The 26,276-nt window shown below is 42.1% G+C and overlaps 1 protein-coding gene across 3 annotated transcripts in view; it reads left to right on the top strand.

The window, feature by feature from the left end:
- rcl1 (RNA terminal phosphate cyclase-like 1) overlaps positions 1-23,217 on the top strand; it is a 28,054-nt gene extending 4,837 nt beyond the window's left edge. Inside the window, exons 1-8 of one of the 3 annotated variants that reach the window (XM_067983428.1) lie at positions 2,857-2,913; positions 5,407-5,582; positions 8,892-8,966; positions 10,181-10,305; positions 13,680-13,805; positions 14,893-15,049; positions 17,593-17,696; positions 21,251-23,217. In XM_067983428.1, the coding sequence (XP_067839529.1) occupies positions 5,523-5,582; positions 8,892-8,966; positions 10,181-10,305; positions 13,680-13,805; positions 14,893-15,049; positions 17,593-17,696; positions 21,251-21,398 (795 nt within the window). In that variant the 5' untranslated portion in view covers positions 2,857-2,913; positions 5,407-5,522 and the 3' untranslated portion in view covers positions 21,399-23,217. Of the gene's footprint in view, positions 1-2,722; positions 2,914-5,406; positions 5,583-8,891; positions 8,967-10,180; positions 10,306-13,679; positions 13,806-14,892; positions 15,050-17,592; positions 17,697-21,250 lie in introns of those variants that run through there. The other 2 variants (XM_067983427.1, XM_067983426.1) reach the window with 2 other exon arrangements.
- The last annotated feature ends 3,059 nt before the right edge of the window (positions 23,218-26,276 follow it).

The raw sequence follows: 26,276 nt of genomic DNA, 5'->3' as shown, positions 1-26,276 counted from the left end.
ACCATCTTAAGCCAGAAGTGCCGAGTGGATGATCCGTTTCAGCCTCCTCCCGATATCCCCACCATCACAGAAGCCAGTCTTCAGCTAATTTGATTCACTCCACATGATACCAAGAAACAGCTGAGTGCACTGGATGCAGCAAAGGCTATGGTCCCGACAACATCCCAGCTGTGGGGCTGAAGACTTGTGCTCCAGAACGAGCCATGCCTCGAGCCAAGCTGTTCCAGCACAGCTACAACGCTGGCATCTACCCAACAAAGTGGAAAATTGCCCAGGTATGCCCTGTCCACAAAAAGCAGGACAAATCCATTCCGGCCAATTACCGCCCCATCAGTCTACTCTCAATCAGCAAAGTGATGGAAGGTGTCGTCGACAGTGCTATCAAGCGGCACTTACTTACCGATAACTTACTCTCTGTAGCTCAGTTTGGGTTCCGCCAGGACCACTCGGCTCCAGACCTCATTGCAGCCTTGGTCCAAACAAGGACAAAAGAGCTGAATTCCAGAGGTGAGGTGTGAGTGACTGCCCTTGACATCAAGGCAGCATTTGACCGAGTGTGGCATCAAGGAGCCCTCGTAAAATTGAAGTCAATGGGAATCGGGGAAAACTCTCCAGTGGTTGGAGTCATACCTAGCACAAAGGAAGATGGTAGTGGTTGTTGGAGGTCAATCATCTCAGCCCCAGGACATTGCTGCAAGAGTTCCTCAGGGCAGTGTCCTAGGCCCAACCATCTTCAGCTGCTTCATCAATGACTGTCACTTCATCATAAGGTCAGAAGTGAGGATGTTTGCTCATGATTGCACTGTGTTAAAATCCATTCGCAACCCCTCAGATAATGAAGCAGTCCGTGTCCGCATGCAACATCCAGGCTTGGGCTGATAAGTGGCAAGTAACATTCGCGCCAGACAAGTGCCGGGCAATGACCATCTCTAACGAGAGAATCTAACCACCTCCCCTTGACATTCAACGGCATTACCATCGCCGAATCCCCCACCATCAACATCCTGGGGTCATCATTGACCAGAAACTTAACTGGACCAGCCATATAAATACTGTGGCTACAAGAACAGGTCAGAGGCTGGGTATTCTGCGGCGAGTGACTCACCTCCTGACCCCCCAAAGCCTTTCCACCATCTACAAGGCACAAGTGAGGAGTGTGATGGAATGCTCTCCACTTGTGTGGATGAGTGCAGCTCCAACAACACTCAAGAAGCGCTAAACCATCCAGGACAAAGCAGCCCGCTTGATTGGCACCCCATCCATTCACTCCCTCCACCACCCGCACACCGTGGCTGCAGTGTGTACCATCTACAAGATGCACTGCAGCGACTTGCTAAGGCTTCTTCAGTAGCATCTCCCAAACCCGTGACCTCTGCCACCTAGAACGACAAGGGCAGCAGGCATATGGAAACAACACCACCTGCACGTTCCCCTCCAAGTCATACACCATCCTGACTTGGAAATATATCGCCGTTCCTTCATCGTCGCTGGGTCAAAATCCTGGAACTCCCTACCTAACAGCACAATGGGAGAACCTTCACCGCACGGACTGCAGCGGTTCAAGAATGCAGCTCATCACCACCTTCTCAAAGGCAATTAGGGATGGGCAATAAATGCTGGCCTTGCCAGCGATGCCCACATCTCATGAACGAATAAAAAAAAAAGTGTAGTCACTGTTGTTATGTAGGAAACGTGGCAGCCAATTTGTGCACAGCAAGGTCCAACAAACAGCAATGCAATGTCGCAATTACCAGATTTTTTAGTGATTTTGTTTGAGGGATAAATAATGTTCCAGGAGACCGGGGAGAACTCCCCATCTCCTCTGAATATAGTGCAGTGGGATCTTTCACGTTCACCTGAGAAACTGGCTCTGTCTGCTCTAACATCTCCCCCGAAAGACAGCACTCCCTTAGTACTCCACTAGGGTGTCAGCCTAGATTTTGTGCTCCAGTCTTTGGAGTGGGACCTGAACCCACAGGATTCTGACTCCAAGGCAAGAGTGCTACCATTGAGCCATGCCTGGCATCTTTTTCAGACTAAACTACTTTCCCTCAGATCTTAAGGTACTTTATTCAAGTAATATAGACTAGACTGACAAATTCTATACATATCAAAAAAAAGTCTTAACATCTGTCTGCACTTCCTGTGTCCATATTTATAATGGAAACTGTTTACGTAAACCTGCCACACTGTAATTACATCCTCCTGCCAATGGTGGCACTGCAGCACCTCATTTGTGCTTTCCTGCTCATCATCCTGTACTGCAATCAACTCTACTCCCCAAACTGTCATAAGTTTTGTCAGAGTGAAACTAAGGACAGAATGTATGACTTTAAAACAGGGCCTAAATTATGTCTATACAGCTTGGTGTATTATCCCCTGCCCCTACACCCCTTTTCACCTGAAGACTATCCTTGGCCTTCACTTGCCATGTGTAATGTCGGGGGAGATTGACTAAAGTTCTATAAAGGTTTCAGTATAAATGTTATGTTGGCTGCAGCAATATTCAGTGGCAACTACAATATTAGACACAGTGAAAAACTTAGCACCGAGCAACTTAAACCAAAAATCTACCGCTGAAGTGATTTTGAAGTGTTGGGTATTTAAGTGGTTGAAGTTGTATAGCTGAGAGGTAATGCCCACAATCTTCAATCCCTTATCTCTCCAGAAATGCAACTAATTGACTCATACACATTTTTATCCAATTCAATGGCTTTTTCAGGTAACTTACTCCAGAACTCTTTGACCCTTTGGATGAAAATGTTCCACCTGTCTTCCCTTCTTACTCAGAGTATCCTAAGTGTCAACTTGGTTCAGTTGGTAGCACTACTTGGCTCAGTTAGTAGTGTGCTCATCCTTCGGCAGAGGATTGTGGATTCAAGCCGACACCAGGACTTGAGCAGCTTATCTAAGGTGACACTTCAATACAGTACTCAGAATGAGACATTAAATTGAGGTTCCTTCTACTTATTCAGTGGCTTGGGTGGATGTTAAAGATTGAAGAAGAGCAGGGGCTTCAGCTGATGGTTAACATTATTCCCTCAACTAACATTACCAAAAGCAGATTAATTTCAGTGCAGCTTTTGGAATCTTGCTGCTCAGCTTGCCTACATAATGGTCACTGCACTTAGAAACAGCCAATGATTTACAGTTCTTTGAGAAATGTAATAAGATGCTATATAAATGCATGTCTTTCTTTTCCTAATTTTTACCTTGGTACATGTAATTAGCAAACATTGCTGGCATTCATTTTTGACAGTTCCCTTCATGATCTTGAAAGTTTCAGTAAGGTTACCTGAAAGTGTCTCTCCTAAAGAAAAGTTATCCTCTGTACCAGGGCAATAATATAATTCTGTGATCATTCTTCCAAAACTACATACAGTACCCCGAATGGGATCTGACCAACACATTGGGTACATGGGATGTTGTCTCTCATCATAAACATTCTATGTGGAATGAGAGACAATCTGAACCCAGTTGGTAGTTAGTGTAAACAAAAAGCAAAATACAGTTTCCACTGTTTAAAACGGGCCATCGCTTATATCGGCCAAAAGCGATAACCATTATCCATTTGTATTAGCGTCAATTTCAAGTTGCTGGTTATAGCGTCTTAAGTTCTCTCTTTATTTCAGGCAGAAACAGTTGTGCTTGCTCACTCGTTCAAACCTTGTTAAGGTGCACTGAATGTAGTAAAAGAGAGCCTTATTGAGGCAAACTTCACTTCCCGTAGGCTTCCATTTCTTCTGAAATAGTCCGATATGAGCCTATACTTAAGCAAATTCACTGTGTGAATTACTTTGACATTCTGATAATGTGACAAGGCACTATATAAATGCAGGGATCTCTTTGTTTAGATGTATTTAAGCAAAAATAAAATTGGGTTTACATGAAGTGAAGTTGAAGCACCAACTGCAGAAACTTCAGTGCTGCAACCCTAGAAAATACCAATTGACTTTCTTGTCATCAGCAGATTCTTAATTGGCATTAAGAAATACCTTACAAAACAAAGAGTAGAATTAACTCTTGTAAATCAGTTGAATGGGAATGTACCAGCCAAATGACTTTAAAAAAAAATGATTTGTAAAAAAAAAATAATTTTTAACTCTGGAATGGACAACAATGCAGATGAACAGCTTTTAAAAACAAACAGAACAAGGGAAAGCATGCATACACATGCACAATATTGCCACTTTTTCATGCTTCCCTTTCCACTTATCTCCCTTTTAGCTATTCACACATTTCTGTGTTCTATATGTCTTTTATTTTGCTCATTACATTGTCTGCTAGGATTTCTGCCATTTGCCCATCTCCTGTTCTCCTCACAGGTCATTCTAATTATTTTCTTGTGCGTGTGTTTTTCTCATTGTTCTGTTCCTTTTTAAATGTTCTTTACCTGTAATGTCTTCCAGTCCTGAGGAAGGGTCTAAAACCAGATTGTCGATTTCTGTTTTACATAACTGCTGTCTGACCTGCTGAATATTTCAGTTTTATGTTTTCTAGTTAGCGTAGGTTCACTGTACAAGTTGTCAGTAATTTGGCACAAATTAACAATTTAGCAATCTCATTTGAAGGCTTAGGATGGTGTGGGAGGGAGGGAGGGAGGAAGATCATAAAGCATATGGGGTGCTTTTCTGAGGTTGGGGTTAAAGCACATTTTTGGGCAGAACAAATGAAACTTGAGTTCTTTGCTCTGCATCACTCCTGTATACTATACCTGATCTGGGAGGGCTTGATACCTATGACTTGCAACACAAGTAGAGAAGAGAAGGCCCCATTCACCAATGTTAACGTCCTTATCCTCGATTACATGAAAACATCAATGGAGTTTTGACCTGGAACTTTTCTCCTATCTGACACCAGCTGTTAGCAACTGGGTGATTTTAAAAGGGATTTTCCTCCTGTTGCCTGGGTTCTTTATTGTTTGCTGGAAGGAAGGCTGTTGCCTGTCTGTATCTGGTATTTGAGCCAGTGTTCCATAGTCCATTGTGCTGTCAAGCCAACTATATCAAGGAGTTCACCAGCATGGCCCGTTTGTTGTATGCTCTTTTTTTTCCCAGTTTGCCTACCACCAACCTCCTCGGCCAGTCGATCAACTATAGCTGATAAAGTGCAAGACCTGCCTTCACCGTTGCCAGTCTAAGCTGGTTGTAAGATGAATGACAACAACCTAGTGACAGTACCCTGATACCTTTACTCTCCTCTTCACTCTTTCCCCTTCTTAGCCATGGGGAAGTGCCAGACACTTGTTGGTGTGTAGTGCCAGTGGTGTGTAGATAAGTGGGAGACATGAATCTGTCTAATTTGATGTAACCGTGTATGGGTCCTCCAGGATACCAGATTTTGTTAATTATTTTTTAATATTTGAATTAAAGATGACATTTTGACGGATCACTTTTTTTCCTTCAGGTACTACACTTTATTATCAACCTGGTCTTCTACACGGGGGAACAGTTGAACATGATTGCCATCTCCAGCGATCCATTGGCTATTACCTGGAAGCCTTGTTCTGTCTAGCTCCTTTTATGAAGAGACCGCTAAAAGCCATCCTGCGAGGTGTCACTAATGATCAATTGGATCCTTCTGTAAGATGCAATTTAAATTTTAATGGAGAAATTTGAGTTGCTGGTTCTGAACACTTGATCCAACCTATTTGACCCATTGATAAAAGTTTTTGGACCATGTGAATTTGGCTAATATTGGTTAATATACGTATTTTTTTCATTCATTCATTCTCGCTGGCAAGGCTAACATTGTCCATCCCTAGTAGCCCAGAGAAGGTGATGGTGGGACTTCTTGTTGAACTGCTGGTAGTGGCTTGCTAGACCACTTCAGAGGGCAGTTAAGAGTCAAATCACGTTGCTGTGGAACTGGAGTCACATATAGGCCAGACTGGGTAAGGGTTCCTTCCCTAAAGGACATCAGCGAACCAGTTGGGGTTTTATGACAATCTGACAACTTCATTGATACAAGCTTTTTATTTCCAGAATTCAAATTCTCAAACTGCCATGGTGGGATTTGAACTCATGCTCCCTGGCTTATCAGTCCAGGTCTCAGTTTACATGTCCAGTAACATAACCAACCACTACACTACCATACCCAGATTTTGCCTTAAGAGCCTGATACTGATGATGTGGCCTGGGGCCCCTTGCAGCCCACTTACTCCTTACCTGCAGTCCTCAGCATACATACTGTACCATTCACAGTCCACCAGCTCTGGGGCTGTTGCTAAAACCAGGATGTACAGTTAAAGGGCTTGTGATCCTCGGCAAAATGTTACTATGTAATCCTGCTTTAAAATGTAACCAGAAGACTTGCCCTTCCATTTTGATTTCATCTGAGCTTAAAAAAATACTGTTCTTTATGCTTAACTGACCGAATCGGCAGGTTTGAGTAATTGTAGATCCATGTGTTAGGTTGTTCTACGAAGTTGGTGCCTTCTGATTTTACTTTAGGCTAGGCCAAGGAAGTTCCTTTTGCATCTCACTGTGGCAAATGCTTAAATTTTCCTTCTATCCTAGTTTTTCCCTCCAGCTTTATTTTTCTTGTCCTGTTCTTTTGGCAATCAGTAGATGGCCTTGTCCTTGCTCATATAAATGCTGCTGCATTCACCCACCACCCTTGTGCTCGTTGACCTATATTGGCACCTGGTCCAGCAATGCCTCGATTTTAAAATTCTCATCTTGTGTTCAAATCTCCCCATGGCCTTGGCCCTCCCTATCTCTGTAATATCCTTCATCCCTACAACCCTCCCAGATCTCTGCGTTCCTCCAACTCTGGCCACTTGCGCATTCTCCACTTCCTTCACCCCACCATTGCTGGAGGTGCCTTCAGCTGTCTAGGCCCTGAGCTCTAGAATTCCCTGCCTAAACCTCTCTGTCTCTGGGCAGATACATGGCAGATGCAGTATAATGTGGATAAATGTGAAGTTATCCACTTCGAAAGAAAAACAGAAAGGCAGAGTATTATTTAAATGGGGATAGATTAGGGAATGTTGATGTAGAAAGGGACCTGGGTGTCCTTGTACACCGGTCACTGAAAGCAAACATGCAGGTGCAGCAAGCAGTGAGGAAGGCAAATGGTATGTTGGCCTTGCAAGAGGATTTGAGTACAGGAGCGAGGATGTCTTACTGCAGTTATACAGGGTCTTGGTGAGATCACACCTGGAGTATTGTGTGCAGTTTTGGTCTCCTTACTTAAGAAAGGATATACTTGCCATAGAGGGAGTGCAGTGAAGGTTCACCAGACTGATGCCTGCAATGGAAGGACTGTCATATGAGGAGAGATTGGGTCGACTTGGCCTGTATTCACTCGCGTTTAGAAGAATGAGAGGGGATCTCATTGAAACATATAAAATTCTGACAGGGCTAGACAGACTGGATGCAGGGAGGATGTTTCCCCTGGCTGGGGGGTCCAGAATGAGGGGTCACAGTCTCAAGATACGGGGTAAGACATTTAGGACTGAGATGAGAAATTTCTTCACTCAGGGTGGTGAACCTGTGGAATTCTCTACCACAGAAGGCTGTTGGGGCCAAGTCACTGAATATATTTAAGAAGGAGCTAGATAGATTTCTAGACACAGAAGGCATCAAGGGGTATGGGGGGAGAGTGGGAATATGGTATTGAGATAGAGGATCAGCCTCTATCTCGAAGGGTCAACTGACCTACTCCTGCTCCTATTTTCTATGTCTCTCCACCCCTCTCCTTTAAAACGCTCCTTTAAAACCTACCTCTTTGACCAAGCTTTTGTCACCTGTCCTAATATCTCCTTTGGCCTGGTGTCAATTTTTGTCTGATTACACTCCTGTGAAGTGCCTTGGGATATTTTACTACGTTAAATGTGCTATAGAAATGCAAGTTGTTGTCATGTATGATAATGGTGTTGGTCGACGTGCACATTTTAAATTACATCGAGTCTACAGCCCAGAAACAGGCTGTTGGGCCCAACTGGTCTATGCAGGTGTTTATGCTCCACACAAGCCTCCTCCCACCCCTCTTCGTATAACCCAATCAGCATATCCTTCTATTCCTTTCACCCTCGTGCTTATCTAGCTTCCATTTAAATGCATCTATGCTATTTGCCTTAACTATTCCTTGTGGTAGTGCGTTCCACATTCTTACCACTCTTCGGGTAAAGAAGTTTCTCCTGAATTCCCTATTGGATTTATTAGCGACTACCTTATATTTATGACCTCTAGTTTTGGACTCCCCACAAGTGGTAACATTTTCTCCCCATCTACCCCATCAAACTCTTTCATAATCTTAAAGACCCTATCAGGTTATCCCTGAGCCTTATCTTTTCTAGCCTGTTCAGCCATTCCTGATAAGTATATCCTCTCAGTCCTGGTATTATCTTTGTGAATCTTTTTTGTACATTCACCAGTGCCTGTATATCCTTTTTATAATATGGAGACCAGAGCTGTGCACAATACTCCAATCTCTTCCTTATTCCCCAGCGCTCCTAACTTATGCATGCTTTAAGCTATTTGCCGTGATGGGGGAATGTGAGGAGGATCTGCATCTTATTACACCAGTTGGTTGCACTTTTCAAAAAAAAAACTAATAAACAAAAACCTCTCAGGAATTTTTAACGAAACTTGCACACTATTTCTTAAGTCAGGAAGTGTTGCAAAGGTACTTTGCTGTGTTCTACAATGATGGTGAAAATAAGTATCTACTGATCTTTGCAAATAGTACTTTGCTCTTCATTTTCATTTTAAAAGTGGCTAAAGCTAAAAGAGGAAGCTTTTTTGATACATTTAGATCCTTTAGTTTCAAAAAATTCAAGACATACTGTGTAGAAAATGTGTATTGTCTGGTCATTCAGGACACTGGTATGAATTATGGTTTTAATATCAATTGCAATACATTTATTCCTCGTGTGTGTCATTCAGGTGGATACTCTTAAAGTGACGGCCCTCCCCTTAATGAAAAGGTTTGGTGTCGATGGTGATGGGCTTGAGCTGAAGGTAAGAAAATCTTCATATTGGTTTTAAAAGCAAAGTGTATCTTTTCCTTTTTAAAATGGTGGTAGAGTTTAATGTAATTCCCTTTTTCAATCTGTGATAAAGATTAGGCCAAAAATAAAAATTAACTGAAGGGATTGGTTTTTACTCAAACGGCAGTGAATAAACGTTCTGTTATTCTGATTGCCAATTTTGGGTAGTATTCAGCCGTAGAAATGTGCAGAGCACTTTTTTGGGCAACATTTTCACATATAATGGATTTGTATAATTTTAAAGCTGTAAGGAAAGTTCATTCCAATGGACTTGATGCCGTGCTAGACGATTGTCTACAATCGTTCTCGATACAGAAGTTTGACTGGAAGAGGTTTTTTTTTATATCTGACTTGTATCTGATATTATACTTAATGGCTGAGTGTGTTCCAAAATCTTGTTTTTAAAGGTAGGCAAATGGCTGTAACAGAAGTGGGTTAACACATTGCTTTCTCTTCTTTGCTACTTGAATTTACATCTGACACAGACTGAGGGGATTCAAATCTCCCCTTGCTTCTGCCTGTAAATGAAATAAATTTGATGATCTCAAGCACCCAACTACTCATAATTTGGGTCAGTCACCTATCTTCCACACTTCACAAGCTTGAGCTCATCCAAAACTACTGCCCATATCCTAACTCACACCAAGTCCCGTTCAACCATCATCCCCTGTGCTCGCTGACCTACATTGGCTCCGGGTCCACTAATGCCTGGATTTTAAAATTCTCATCCTCGTGTTCAAATCCCTCCATGGCCTTGCCCCTCTCGCAACCCTGCAAGAACTCTGCATTCCTCCAATTCAGATCTCTTGTGTATTCCCCACTCCCTTCACCCCACCATTAGCAGCCGTGCCTTCAGCTGTCTAGTCCCTAAGCTCTGGAATTAACACCTTAAACTCTCTTTCTTTCCACCTATCTCTCCTCCTTTAGACGCTCCTCAAAACTTACTTATGATTGACCAAGCTTTTGATCACCTGTTCTAATGTCTCCTTCTTTGGCTTGTGTCAATTTTTGCCTGATTAAGCTCCTGTGAAGCACCTTGGGACATTTTACTATGTTAAAGGTGCTATATAAATGCAATCTTGATTTTAAAACCTGTCCCTGCTTTCTCGGTTTTAAAAAAAATATGGTGTTACCTAGGTAATTTGTAATTGTAGTAAAGGTTGTGCTGTGCGTTTGTTTTGATAGGTAGTCCGGAGAGGCATGGCCCCTGGCGGAGGCGGTGAGGTTATCTTCTCGTGCCCAGTGCGGAGGTTTTTAAAGCCTGTCCAGTTAACAGACCCTGGCAAAATCAAACGGATCAGAGGTGTGGCGTATCCTTCTGCACTGCGCCTAGTTCTGTACATGTGGCATCACCAGATACTTCATCCTGTTTGTTTAAAACTTTATTCTCTTTCTTTCTTTCTTTGGGAGCAGTGTTTTATAGAAGCACATGAGGAGGAAAATCAACAGCATGGTGGAAGGAGAGAAAAATAAGTTGTTACGCTATTTTTTTTCCCGGACAGGGTTTAAATACTCCCTCGTATTGTCACCCCAGGGTACGTGAGGCTGCTTTGAACCATATGAATTATGAACATTTATAAATGTGTAGTGGTGTCCACTTGTCATTTGGGCAGTTAGAACAGACACTTCACCCTGCAAAGAGAAAGAAAGAAAACTTGGATTTATATAGCGCCTTTCACGACCTGGGGACATCGCAAAGCACTTAGTGAATGTGGTACTTTGAAGTGTAGTCTCTGTTGTAATGTAGGGAACTACGATAGCCAAATTGTGCACAGCAAGTTCCTACAAACAGCAATGGGATAAATGACCAGGTAAACTTTTAGTGATGTTGGTTGAGGGGTAAGTATCGGCAAGGATACTGGGGAGAACTCCTCTGCTCTTAGAATAGAATCATAGAAAGGTTACAGCACAGAAGGAGGCCATTTGGCCCGTTGAGTCCGCGCCGGCTCTATGCAAGAGCAATCCAGCTAGTCCCACTCCCCCTCCCTATTCCCGTAGCCCTGCAGATTTTCTCCTTTCAAGTACTTATCCAGTTCTCTTTTGCAGGCTATGATTGAATCTGCCTCCATCACCCCCTTGGGCAGTGCATTCCAGATCCTAAGTACTCACTGTGTTTTTAAAAAAAAAGTTTTTCCTCATGTCACCTTTGGTTTTTTTGCCAGTCATCTTAAATCTATGTCCTCTGGTTCTTGACCCTTCCGCCAATGGGAATAGTTTCTCTATATCTACTCTGTCTAAACCCTTCATGATTTTGAATACCCCTATCAAATCTCCTCACAACCGCCTCTCTTCCAAGGAACAACCCCAGCTTCTCCAGTCTATCCACGTAACTATAGTCCCTCATCCCTAGAACCATTCTAGTAAATCTCTTCTGCACCCTTCCTAAGGCCTTCACATCTTTCCTAAAGTGCGGCGCCCAGAATTGGACACAATACTCCAGTTGTGGCCGAACCAGTGTTTTATAAAGGTTCATCATGACTTCCATACTTTTGTACTGTATTCCTCTGTTTATAAAGCCCAGGATCCTGTATTTTTTTTTTAACCGCATTCTCAACCTGCCTGGCCACCTTCAACGATTTGTGCACATATACCCCCAGATCTCTCTGTTCCTGTACCCCTTTTAGAGTTGTGCCCTTTAGTTTATATTGCCTCTCCTCATTCTTCCTACTGAAATGTATCACTTCACATTTTTCTGCGTTAAATTTCATCTGCCACGTGTCCCCCCATGCCACTAGCCTGTCTATATCCTCTTGAAGTCTATTACTGTCCTCCTCACTGTTTACTACCCTTCCAAGTTTTGTGTCATCTGCAAATTTTGAAATTGTGCCTTGTACACCCAAGTCCAAGTCATTAATATATATCAAGAAAAGCAGTCGTACCAGCACCGACCCCTGGCGAACCACCACTGTACACCTCCCTCCAGTCCAAAAAACAACCGTTCACCACTACTCTGTTTCCTGTCCCTCAGCCAATTTTGTACCAAGTTGCTACTGCCCCCTTAATTCTATGGGCCGCAATCTTGATGATAAGCCTACCGTGCGGCACTTTATCAAACGCCTTTTGAAAGTCCATATACACCACATCAACTGCATTGCCCTCATCTGCCCTCTCTGTTACTTCATCAAAAAACTCTATCAGGATAGTTAAACACGATTTGCCTTTAACAAATCCATGCTGGCTTTCCCTCGTCCAAGTGACTGTTAATTCTGTCCGGGCTTATCGTTTCTAAAAGTTTCCCCACCCTTGAGCATTAAACTGATTGGCCTATAGTTGCTGGATATATCCTTATACCCTTCTTTGAACAAGGGTGTAACATTTGCAATACTCCAGTCCTCTGGCACCACCCCCAAATCTACGGATGTTTGGAAGATTATGGCCAGTACCTCCTCAATTTCTATCCTTACTTCCCTCAGCAACCTCGGATGCATCCCATCCGGACCGGGTGACTTATCTACTTTAAATACAGCTAGCCTTTCAAGTACCTTTTCTTTATCAATTTTTAGCCCATCCAGTATTGCAACCAAATCTTCCTTTACTGAGACTCTGGCAGCATCTTCTTTCTTGGTAAAGACAGATGTAAAGTACTCATTTTACCTCGGCCATCCCCTCTGCCTGCATGAGTAGATCTCCTTATGATCCCTAATCTCTGCCCCACCCTACCTCTTACTACCCATTTACTGTTTACGTGCCTGTAGAAGACTTTTGGATTCCCTTTTATGTTGGCCGCCAGTCTGTTCTCATACTCTCTCTTTGCCCTTCTTATTTCCTTTTTCACTTCCCCCCCAGAACTTTCTATATTCTGCCTGGTTGTCTTCATGGGATCTTTTACGTACACCTTTGAGGACAAGCGGGGCCTCGGTTTAAAGTCTGATCGAAAGATGGCATTCCTGACAGTGCAGCATTCCCTCAGTATTGCACTGAAGTGTCAGCCGAGATTATGTGCTCAAGTCTTTGGAGTGGGACTTGAACCCACAACCTTCTGACTCAGATACGAGAGTGCTAATACGTTTCTGAGTAGTATGTGCTAAAACAATTTGAGCCTTGGTATTGATTTCTCGATAGTTTACTCACTGTCCTGATACATGAAACCCGTGGTCCCCTCTGCACGAAGCAGTGACACAGCTATATCAGAGGCATTGCCAGGACAGTGGTAGAAATTTCACTGTTTTTCTTCAGTTTAGTTTTGATATTGGATTCTCCCTTTTCCTCCTCTTCCCAACCCCCCTCCCCTCCAAAAAAAAACCCACAGCGCATTCCCAATCTCAGCTGTTTAATCTGGGGTGGAAGAGGAGACTGAGATCATGCTCTTCCTCCAGAGATTGGTGATTTATCCCTGCAACCTCTGGTATGCCTTGTAGTGGGTTGTACAGCGCTGTTGGTAGGGGCCTGAAGTGTGGTCGCCTGCATTCCCTCAGATCGGGACCGTGCTCGGGACCCAAAGCAGGCAAGAAAGACAAAAGAGGGAGGGATATAGTAAGGAAAATTGGCATTGTACAAATATTTCCGAATGAACTTGTTTACCTACATCTAGTGATTGAACTGTGTGTTACATTGGAAGCACAGTTGAAGCTTTTGTTGTGCAAAGTGGATGAAGACTTTAAAAAAAAATTATTCTCTTCTGCGAGTTGCTATCTTCTGTGTCAGTATTTGCTGCTGTATGACTTTCCTTCACTGAGAACTGCAGGTACTCTGTCAGGGTGTCTCCACAGATAGCCAACAGGATTGTTGATTCAGCCAGAAGCATTTTAAACAAGTTCATACCGGATATCTACATCTACACTGATCACATGAAAGGAGCAAATTCAGGAAAGTGAGTCAGTCTGGGGGAACGGGAACCCCGATCTTAAATTTAATTTTGATAAACAGATTAAAATGTTTCATGGCTTTTTTGAAATGTAGTCCTTGATAGAAAGCCAGATAAAATGCTCTGGTTAACAATTGCCAAAAGTGCTGTTGAAACTGCAAGCAAACAATTTTCCGCATGTGTTTTGTTTTCAATTACACCTGTTACTGTTTCTCCATATTGCAGTCATGTGGCTAAGGTTTAATACTGTGGGTTGCCGACTTTTTTCTATAATTGCTGTCATTGTTTCTCCATACTCTGGTGGCAGTGAAATAGATAGGTCTCCCTCTGTCAGGCTGTAATCTCTCTCCACTCAAATTGTAACATTTTGTTTGGAAAAAGCCCATCAGTCAACTTGCTTGTTCCTGAACTCATGATTCTCTCTAGCAGAACGTAACTCAATTTAAATGTTAGTGTTGGGATTCAAGCCTGGAACTCCTGTGTGGGAATCTCTCACTCAGCCACCAGCGCTATTGTTCTGCAATGTTTTCATTATGCAGTGTTGCTAAAGAGTTGCATATGTTGTTTAGTATTTGGTAGAATATTAGAATTTGCAACAAAAAAAATTGAAATCAATCAAAAGTAGAATGAGACCCCTACTGCCCTATCATGTCTGCTTTATTTATATATAGGAGGAGGTACAGACTGAAACTGCATGTTGCTCACATGCAGCCTGACTACAGTCTTGGGTACTGTGTGATACCGTGATGAGCTCACTATTGTTTATACCACCCAACTAACCTGAAGACAGAGTGGTAGAGGGAAGTGTGTTACAAAGTGACAAAGCAGTAAACCATGCCATGCCTTTACGTGAGCACATTAAGTCTACACTTAAAGTAGTGTATATGTTTTTCTGTGACTAAATTTCAAAATGATAGTAAGTGAGAAAGAAGTAAAGGACTCTGATCTCCTCCAAGCTGAATCTACCTTTCGCAATACGAGGTGTCCTGCGAAAATTTCCACACGACGCTGTTGAAGTGCGGGGGTAAGATTTGAAACCACATCCCTCTGACTTGGGTGAGAGTGTTTTTAATGACTTGCAATTATATTTTAGGTCCCCGGGATTTGGCTTGTCATTAGTGGCAGAAACAACAAATGGAACATTTCTTAGTGCTGAGTTGGCTTCGAATCCTCAGGGTCAAGGGTCACCGGTCCTACCAGAAGACCTTGGCAAGAACTGTGCAAAGCTGCTTTTAGAAGAAGTCTACAGAGTGAGTATCAGCAGCACTGCTTTGTGGTCTTAACAGCAGGATACTCAGAACTGCTGTTACAGAGGAGGGAGAAAAACTGTGGGCTAGCCCCATATCAAATAATTCATTTCCAAATAAAATAGGAAGAAAGTATCTCCAATAAGCCATCAAATCTCTCGCTTTCAGATCAAATGTAATTCCTCCATAAACTGAATTGCATTTCAAAAAGAACATGTTTGCTCCCAAAATAGATGCTTAGTGTAACTGAGTTGATGCTGAGTTCCAAGTTTGAATTTGTTTTGTCTGAAAGTATAGATCACTCGGTTTTATTTGCTTTTTTAAAACTGGACATTTGACTTTGCAGTGTTGCTTTGAATTTTTTTTAATATTCATTCTTGGGATGTGGGCAAAGCTGGCATTTGTTATCCTGAGAAGGTGGTGGGCCTCCTTCTTGAACTACTGCAGTTTATAATGGTGTGGCTTGCTAGGCCACTTCACAGGGCAGTTTATAGTCAACCGGAGTCACATATAGGCCAGACTGGATAAGGATGGCTGCTTTCCTTCCTTAACGGACATTAGTGAACCACTTAGGTTTTTCCGACGATCCTATAGTTTCAAGATCACTTTTAAACTGAATTCAAATTCTCAAACTGCTATGGTGGGATTTGAGCTTGCCTTCTTTGAATTAATAGCCCAGGCCTCTGAATTACTAGTACAGCAACAACCACTACACTACCGTACTCCTGCTATCTGAATACCTGACAATTTTAGCTTGCAACTTTTACTTGTGGCTAAGTCTACAGGAGTGATTTCCTTCTAGCTGGAAAGAATTGAAGGGAGAAATGAAGAGAGACAAGTGCACAGGGGTGTGATGCTGCAAGAATTTACAAAACCGTTTATATTGAGTTCCATTTTTGGACTTGTACTGCTTCCCTGATCCAAACCTAAAGAAGTGGAGATCTGAGCTGTCTACAAAATGTCAGATTTTGCCTTGCCTGCTCCAGTTGCTGCAGAAAGGATCAGATGTCACTGTGTCGTGTGTTTTGGGTGTCTTAGAGCTGGCTTTTAATGGTTCTCCAGGGACAAATTAGTTGCTGTTTACCGTTCTGGATTTGATTAGTTCATAGCTAAATTGCGTGTTTATTCTATTTAATATGGATAAGACGACCTACTAGCACAGAACCTAGTCTACTAAAACTCCTAGATTTATTTCAACATCATCCTTAGTAATTTCAGCACCATTCATGGAGTTTGTGTGTTGCTCATTTTTCCTTCCAGTGTGTAGTACTTTACATTGGTTTGCATTAAACTTCACCTGCCATTGTTCTGCCCAGCTCAGCTGTAATTTCTGGACTGCCCGCTCCAATTCCACTGACCCTCTTAGTTTGAAATTGTCAGCCAATTTGACCGGTTTCTGTACTAGGGTTTTATCCTAAGATGATGATGAGAGTCAGTCTAGTGTGTCTAACTTTTAAGTATGCTTTATTTATGAATAATGGAGTTTTGTGCATTAAATATATAACTCTTTTAAAATTTTTACACTGGTGTCTCTCCATTGCATCACCTGGTGATTAATGCACTTGTAAGAGCTTCTGTACACAATCGAAGGGCAGAGCCTTGAGGTCACAAGACTAAACAGTTTCACAATAATGGCAGCTTAATGCTATTATAAGAAATTTTGGTTAGCCCTGTGCTCTCATTTGACTGAATCTTTTCCCGTTGAGGTCAGCTGTTGATACACAGAACAATTTGTAGCCAAAATCTTTGAACAGGAATTTAACTTCAATCAGGATGTAATGTCAAAATTGTTCTGTTTAGTAATCTGGTTGAGGGATAAATATTGGCCTTGACACAGGGGAGAACTCCCCCGCTCTTTGAAATAGTGCCATGGATTCTTTTACGTCTACTTAAGAGGGTAGGCGGGGCCTCGATTTTAATGTCTCATCTGAACGACGGCACCTCCGACAGTGCAGCACTCCCTCAGTACTGCACTGACGAGTCAGCCTCAATTATGTGCTCATGTCTCTAGTGTGGGGCTTAAACCCACAACCTTCTGACCTCTTGTCAGCGGTTTCCTCACATGAAAGTAGTGGTCAAAAGCTCTCCCAGATGCTTTGGGGCAGCACTTGGATTGCGACAGCTGGCTTCAGCGTCCCTTGGGTTTGGAAGGGGGGAATGAATCAGCCTTCCATTGATGATTTAATAACCTTGCTGGAAAGGTTGCATGTGTGGGTGTCAGCTGATGGGATTCTCCCCTCGGATGCCCTCTGGTCAAACAGTCTGTCGGCACTTGCCATTTCTTCTCATACGCGGAGATGTACCCTTTTGAAAGATGCATTGTAGGACTGCTTCAACTCATGGAACTATACAGCATCAAGAGTCAATGCTGAAGGGAAGAACCATTCTCATCGGTTCCCACAGTGTAAACGGCTTCATTTTTAACATGAAGTGCATTCTCTGTAGACGAGAACATAACACTTGTTTGTCACTCTGATTTTAGCTTTCTTCCTAAGGCAGTGTTGAGCTTTTGTAACTCGCTTTGTTTTCTGATTCTGTTTGTATAGGGTGGCTGTGTAGATTCGATAAATCAAAGCTTGGCTCTGCTGTACATGACCCTTGGACAGCAGGATGTTTCGAAAGTTCAGATCGGCCCACTGTCCCCATACACGTAAGCGAAAGCCTCATATTGTGTACGCGTGGCGTGGAAGTGAACTTGGTTTAAAAAAAGTCAGATTGCTGTATTGTGTTTTTTTGGTACTGGTTGAAAATGTTTCATTTAGCAATTTTCAAAATGTTCTCCCGACTGGAAGTGGGAAGGTCCAGAGATCTGAACTGTCCTTTTTCAGTTATCACGGTACCGGTGCTGTTTCTTCAAGAGGTACAGTACTGTGATAACTGAAGAGTGGCAGTGCCATCACAAGACTGTCAGCCATGGAGCATTCCTCACCTCTTGTTTCTGGGTAAAGTTTGGAGATAATAAGGCCAGGCAAACGTCGACTTACCAGGCTTCCGTCCAGGGAGCAGTTTCCCCTTTCTCCGTTAGTCTTGAGTAAAGCTGTGAAAGTGAAATGAAAGACTGAGTCAGTTGAAAATGAATAGGGAGCGGGTCAGATTGATTTCTGTCCATCTCCTAGATCAGAATTGTCACTGAGATTTCAGTAAAGCCTATTATGGGGTGTCGCTGTCCAGCGTATGATGTACTTGCTTTGTTTTCTGTTTACCTTTTTCTTGGTTTTATTTCTCTTTTTCTTTTCCCATCTAATTGATTGACTTTCCTACTTTTAAATCACTTTTCGTTTTCCTTTTCTCTTCTTGTTAATTTTCTCGGCCACAGCAGGTTGGGAGAATTACCCATTTTGCGCAGCAAGAGTGAACCTGGCCTGTAATCTTTTAGAGTTTGAAGTGTCAGTCTTGGCTCAGTGGTAGCACTCATACCTCTGAGTCACAAGATTATGTATTCAAGCCACGTAATTCAGGCTGACTCTTCAGTGCAATACTGGGAGTGCTGCATTGCCAGAGGTACTGTCTTTTGGATGAGGCTCCGTCTGCCCTCTTGGACGGATGTAAAAGATTTCATGTCACTATTCGAAGAAAAACAGGGGAGTTCTACTGGTGTCCTGGCCAATATTTATCCCTCAACCAGCATCACTATATTTATCCCTCAACCAGCATCACAGTGAAATCTGGTCATTATCTCTTTGCTGTTTGTGGGACCTTGCTGTGCACAAATTGGCTGCCACATTTGCCTACATTACAACAGTGATTACACTTCAAAGGTACTTCATCAGCTGTGAAGCACTTTGGGATATCCTGAGGTTGTGAAAGGCACTATATAAATGCAAGTTCTTTTATATATTTTTCACTCATGGTAAGCAGTATGGATTAACTCTACATCCAGAAATGTCAAATTTTCTGCATCATAAAAAGTACGCATAAATTAAAACGGTGCAGAAATTGTGATATCTTAAGGAACACAATCCGCTAAAATAAATAAAGTGATATGAACCCAGCAAAGACTTGATAAAATGAAACCGTGTCTGATATTTAAGATAATTAGCAAAAGAACCAGAGGGGAGATGAGACATTTTTTTACGCAGCGAGTTGTGATCTGGAATGCACTGCCTGAAAGGATGGTAGAAGCAGATTCAATAGTAACTTTCAAAAGGGAATTGGATATATACTTGAAAAGAAAACATCTTCAGGGCTATGGGGAAAGAGTAGGGAAGTGAGACTAATTAGATAGCTCTTTCAAAGAGCCGGCACAGGCACGATGGGCCGAATGGCCTCCTTCTGTGCTGTAGGTTTCTAAGATCCCGCTCGTCCCAATAACTTGTGAAAATTTGCTGTATTTAAGGTTTGCTGTTAAGTCTATGTTTTTTTTGTGTTCGAGCAGAGAGTAAATGATTGATTGACCAGCAAGATGAACTGGCTTAATCCCAGAACATTTCCAAATTAAATAAAAGCAAAAGTCCATTTGTGTATAAAACCCATTTCAAACCTCTGCATTAATCATTGACCAAATTCATGCTTATTGTCGTCGTGTGCAAATCCTGAATTTGGAATAGTTTAGCGTTGAAATAACCTTAAATTAGAAAAATGAAGACGCAGACATAATCAAAATGAAGAATAAATATTATAAACACCTCACCTGGTCATACGTTTCCCCAATTTATTTAATTATGCCTTTAATTTGCCTTTTTTATATATTAAAAAAAACCTTTAAATCCTTTGCTTGTCTTGTCATCAAGCTCCCCATTGGTCATTTTGGAGATGGGAGCAGGTTTTTTAATGACTTTTTTTTAGATCAGAAGACTGAGGGTAGGCCAAGACCTGGTTGCATCACAAGGTGACCTAATGCAATAATGGACAGTTAAGAAAGTTTGGGCCAGTGTGAAGGGGGGGTTTGCAATATTCAGTGACTTTTTGTTTTCCCTTCCATTCCTGAATTGTGAGTGCGTACCAATAATGGAGCCCGTCCACATTTCGTTTATTAGCAACTAAAATGTTTAATTTAGGCCACTGTCTCATTTTGAAGCCAATACTAAAAAGGATCAAGTTTTGAGACACTGTTTTATTTTAGCGACTTTACTAACGTTACTACTTGCAGATTTGTTTCTCCCTCTCCTCCCCTGTTTATTTAGCTCAGGCATATGAAGGGGTTGTCCTGCTTTCTGTTATCAGTTCTGACGAAGGATCTGCAACTCAGATCGGTCTTTTCTTGTTTCAGACGTTGACCTTTGTTTCCAGGATTCTCTGTTTTACTGCTAAATCTCCTTATTCTTGCACAGCCTGCTGTATTTAAGGTTTGCTATTCAGTCTATATTTTTTTTGTGTGCAAGCAGAGAGTAAATGATTGATTGACCAGCAAAATGAACTGGCTTAATCCCAGAACATTTCCAAATTACGTAAAAGCAAAAGTCCATTTGTGTAGAAACCCATTTCAAACCTTGGCATTAATCATTGACCGAATTCGTGCTTATTGTCATTGTGTGCAAATACTGAATTTTTAGCGCTGAATGATTTGGTTCACATTTCAGATTCACTAATTAGAATTGGAAATCTATTACTTCACATAAACAGTGTGATCTTTATGTTGTGTTTTACAATGGTACGCAGTTATGTGCCAAGCCATTGCGTTATGGTGTTGTGGTCACGTTATTGGAACATCTCTGTGCTACTGTTTTTATTAGTGCCTGTCTCAATTAGGTTCATCATAGTGACTTTGTTTATTTTTCCAGACTGCTGGCACCTTAATTGATTTAGATGAGAAATATGGAACAATGGAAGTTCTGGTTCAGTTGCGTAGAGAGTTTACAGCCAATTACTGCAACAGCCATTAATTTAAGCTATTTGGTAGATAATTCTATCGAATCGAAGGAGCATGCTTTTTCACAAGCATTGCTAATCCTTTACTTGCCAAGTCCATTTTTAAAAATTAATGGAGAAGTTGAAAATTGAATGGTTTTATGATTTTTTGTTTTAACACTGAACTTTAACTCATCATTCCTGTGTGGATTCTCCTATTTGTTATGTAGATCCTACAGTGTTGTGAGCTTTACATTCCTCCATAGATACAAGTCTGATTGATGAAATCTTGAGATTCTGAAGAAAATATTTGTCCTGGGAGTATAGGATGCATGGTTTCTGTTAAATATTTAATGAGTACAACAGTGAAACATTAATAAGACTGCAGACCCTGAAAATGTGTAACTTTTTTTAAAGGATTGAGTTTCTGCGCCATCTGAAAAGCTTCTTCCAAATCATGTTCAAAATTGAAACCCAGCCCATGGAAGAACAGAAAGGCGGAGAGAAAGTATTAATGACTTGTATTGGAGTTGGCTTTTCTAACATCAGCAAGACCGTCACGTAGAAGCGACTAGCACACTGTTGCATCTTGACATGTTTGGTGGATTTCTTTTTATATTTAAGCCTTCTGTTTGAAAACCTTCACTCAGAAAAATGTTCCTCTGGAATTTTATACATGGAAAAATGGTGTTTTACAAGGACATGGCATGATCCATCTGTAAATGACATTGCTTTTCAGTTTGGCTTAGACTAAAAACTTAAGTGCTCAATGCCAGTTGATTGGTTTCTGTCTAGATACTAATGCCTGTTTTTTTTAAAAAGCAGTTGTAAATCTTGCATTTATTCAACTGAAGAATTTTTCACTTAATACTGTAGTTAGTGTCAAGCGATGGCTCTTCAGAATGTTCGTTCTCAGTGCTGTGTGTTGGGTTAGATATTTATAATTTATGGTGGCTAGAGGATAAGATTTAGAAGTACCCTCTTTGGTTTCAGTTGGGTTGACAACTGATTTCTAGCATGATGGTTAACAACTCCACGGATAATTCAAAGTGGATGCAACCAGTTTTGTGAAAAATGGAAACTATTTTCTAGATAAAACAGGAGTCAACACAGTTGGTTCAGGTGTGGATAGTTCTACCGGTTCTTCACTCCTATTTCCCTGTCCTGCCTGCTCAGAATTTTTAAAGACATCATTTGTGCTGAAAATGTAAGGGTTCCTAATAAACTGAGGAATGGTGGGAGGCCTTTCAGTTCATACAGGTCCTGTTTCATGACTTAATTTGACCATTTTTCATGTTTCCTTGTACTCTGCACTGGGAGGCCATTACCTTCTTTCCGGTGGATTTACCAACCCCCAAAGAATAACAAAAGAATGAACCGCTGATTCATTTTAAAAATCTTCGTTCCTCTGGTGGTTGTGTCACAATCCTTGGCCAGGATGGTAGACAGGCATCCCCCGCCCCCCAACCATTCAATTAGGCCTGTGTCATTCAGTACCCAGTCATTAGGTGATTGAACAGCTGGCTGAGTCGCCTCCCTCTGTCCCTCCCTAGGAAAAGTGAGGAGTTCGCCATGTGGAGATTCCACTAACAGTCCACAAAGCACTGTGCTTTGGGTACACAAACCTACCCTGTAAACGGATGATAAGGTATCACTCTCACCTCTGAGTCAGAAGGCTGTGAGTTAAAGTCCTACTTCAGCAACGTAAGCAGGTAATCTAGGCTGACACTTCAATGCAGTACTGAGGGAATGCTGCAGTGTCAGAGATGCCGTCTTTTGGATGTGGAGTTAAACTGTCAAACCCGCCTTGGGTGGATGTTTTAAAAAAAAATCCCATGGCTCTATTCAAAGAAGAGGTGAGGAGTTCTCCCTGGTTTCAAGGTCAATATTCATCCCTCAACCAACATTACTAAAGCAGATTATTTGGTCATTAATTCATTGCTGTTTGTGGGAACTTACTGTGAGCACATTGGCTGCTGTTTTTCCTACATTACAATGGTGACTACACTTCAAAAGTACTTAATTGGCTGTAAATCACTTTGGGACATCCTGAGGTTGTGAAAGGCGCTGTTCAAATGCAAGTTCTTTCTTTATTGCTCAGATAATGTCTGATAACAGTAGGCCCATTAAGAAATAATGACTAGTTTAAGCTGGAAATAGTTGCCACTTTTCAAATAGTGCTTGTTTGGAAAAGATGCTTTTTTTTAACGTTTCAATCCTTTGTGTCAATGACCATGTTCTAATGGTTTGTCATTGTATATCTATTTAAAAATGAAAAATTATTGTTTTCATACACTTTTTCCAATCCACTCAAAACACATCGTTGCATTTATACTGTCCATTGTAAAAGTGCTTTTTTAATATTAAAATGCTTCTGGAATCTTTAGTTGTAAATGCCCTGAATACTTGCCCAGCCAAAGCTCTTTACCTGAACTGACGTAAAGTTGTGTCACTTCTGACAAGGTCGCTTAACAACACTCTTGTTGAAGAATTGGAGATTGCTCCTTTGAAAGTTCCATACCCTCTACAAAAAGATCTGGAATCAGTGTGTGGTAGGGAACCAGCACTGAGTGCAAATGGTTGGACTTTACTTTAAATGGAGGGGGACGGTTCCTGGTTATTTGAAACCCTTCACTGAAGGTTTTGATGAAGCCATCAAACTTTGCATCAAAAATGTGTATAAATTAGAATGCACTGCCTGAAAGAGTGATGGAAGCAGATTCAATAGTAACTTTCAAAAGGGAACTGGATAAATATTTGAAAAAGAAAAATGTGCAGTGAAGAGCAGGGAGTGGAACTAATCGGATAGCAGGCACGATGGGCCAAATGGACTCCTCTGCTGTAGGATTCTATGATTCTGTGAGATTGCTGGTGATTTTTGCTACAAATCCTAAGTTTTATGCTCATTTGCATATAGATTATTTCCCTATTTTGGCGGTTAAACTAATGGGAGCTTGTACCCTGCACCACATGGTATAGTTCTACTTTGTGTTGGCACTGATCCAAGGTGCATAACCTGTGTATTAACTTAGCACGCAGTGTGGAAAATGGACAAAACAAAGAAAAACATCCGAGTAGAATTTCAAAGCTTTATTCTTCACCTCTTATATCTACAAACAATTGGTGCCATTCTGATACTTGAGTTAACAGAATATTCAGTGGTAAGGCACAGAATAGTGAGTTCATTCTATGTGTGAGGGAAGAATAACCATTCCAGTTGCTTACAAGAATTTCACGATTCCCCTGGGAAATCCCCTAATGCAGTCTACAAAAGTGTTGATTTGTGTTCAAATGCAAGCTTTTATTAATGTAACTTGTTTGACAGTCAATTTAAATTGTTGCAATTTAACAAAAAAATTGAATAATCTGCAAAAATAGAGTGCAATCAAGCCATCCATTAAGAATGGTCATGCATTGGTTTTAGTGGTCAGGCTAGACTGGTGGACCCCTATACACCACTACCATAGTTTTGCCTCTCCCTGCCAATTAAAGTGCACATTTTAAAAATTCATTCTTGAGATTTGGGTGTCGCTGGCAAGGCAGGCCTTTATTGCCCATCCCCAGCTGCCCTTGAGAATGTGGTAGTGAGCTGCCTTGAACTGTTGCAGTCCTTGTGGTGAAGGTACTCCTATAATGCTGTTGGGTAGGGAGTTCCATGATTTTGACCCAGGAACAGTGATATATGTCCAAGACTGGATGGTGTGTGACTTGGAGATGATGGTGTCCCCATGCATCCGCAACCCTTGTCCTCGGTGGCGGAGGTCATGAGTTTGGGAGGTGCTGCCGAAGAAGCCTTGGTGAGTTGCTGCGGTGCATCCTGTAGATAGCGCACACTGCAGCCACTGGTCGCCAGTGGTGGTGGGAGTGGATGTTTAGGCCAGTGGATGGAATGCTGAAACACATCTGTGCTGTTGCTCCTTTTGAACGGTCTCATGTCTGCACGATGCCTTGAGTTGACATCAGCGCTTCTTTTATTCCTCCCTATCCTTCTGATGCTTCTTCTGCCTCATGCAGGTGTTGATCCTTTTCTTCAGCCTTATATCTGCACTTCTGCTTTTCAGCCTCCAGCTGAAGCACTTCTAATTAGTGCAAGTGGGCCTTATCCTTCCTTTTCTGCTACTGGAAAGCTCTTGCTTTGCTTAGCCAGTTCCAGCTTCCCACCCCATCCCTCAACTCGCTGAATCCAACAGACAACCTCCACCAGCGCCTCAACTAATACTCAGCCACTCCGATGGATCCTGGATCCAGCCCCTCTACTACTGACTCAAAACTTCAGCAAGTTGTTTGGCTGATCCAAGCCGACTATGCTGGCTACAAGTGGACTTTATCCCACCATAGCCTCCTGCCTTCTCCCTGACCTTTGCTTATGATGACTCATGCCTAAATTCTGCCATGCCTATGTAGCCCAGAATTTCCTTTGTGTGCATTCTCCCTTATTATTATTGACTTTTACTTTCCTCCAGTCTCTGTCTCCCTTCCCTCACCTGGCATGCCACCTTTCATTTTCTCCTCATTGAAGTGATTTACCCCCCGTTCCCTAAATCAACCCATCATTACTCGCCAGCGTTCCTTCTCTCCTCCCAACATCCCAAACTTGAATCTAACTTGCCATAGCTGCCCTCTGTGTATCTTGGCAAATTCAAATGGGCCCATCGTGGCATCCATCGCTGTCTTCTTGAGCAGTAACCCCAATTGCCCTATCCCCTCCTGCTCAACTCACCCTGTGGGCTCACTGGGGACTCACCAGCCTGCTTTCTATGCTGCTCGACAGTCACCATCTGTCTCTGCATTTCCCTTCAGAATAATTTTTCACTCGCAAAGAAGGCCCTTGCTATCCACGACCTCACTGTGGATATCGTATTGAAATTGCTTTGACTGAAACTTGCGTCATGGTTGGGTACGCCTAGCCCCTTACTGAAAGCATCTGGTCTGGCTACATTTCCTGCCTCCTGCCTTGTCCAAGCCGTCATGATGGTGGTGTAGCCCTTATAACCAAATCCCTTTACTCCTCTGGCACCTTCACCTGTGAGCACTTCACCCTCTTCCCTTTCACCTCTCAAAATTCTCATCAACACTCTCTGCAAAAGCCCCACACTCAATTTTCCCTCGAAATATCCGCCCTGGATTCTATACGGGCAATTCCTCAGCCGTGGCAAGTTCAATCTCCATCTCAATTCACCTTGCTCTCTGAATTCACTACCTTCATGTCCTTCCTTAAACTTTGGATCCATATAGATTCTTCTACCTATATTCATGGTCACCCTCTCATCCTTGTCATCTTCCATGGATTGTCTGTGGTCTCAATAAAAGACAAGGCCATGGCAGATCATTTCCTTGTATCCCTCACAGGGTAACTAGCAGGGTAGATATGGGGGAACCAGTGGATGTCGTATATTTGGATTTTCAAAAGGCATTGGATAAGGTACCACACAAGAGGTTGTTA

The sequence above is a fragment of the Heptranchias perlo genome, chromosome 4 (assembly GCF_035084215.1).
Source record: "Heptranchias perlo isolate sHepPer1 chromosome 4, sHepPer1.hap1, whole genome shotgun sequence".
NCBI lineage: Eukaryota > Metazoa > Chordata > Chondrichthyes > Hexanchiformes > Hexanchidae > Heptranchias > Heptranchias perlo.
Note: the sequence above shows the minus strand (reverse complement) of the source record. Positions and strands in the feature narration are given on the sequence as shown.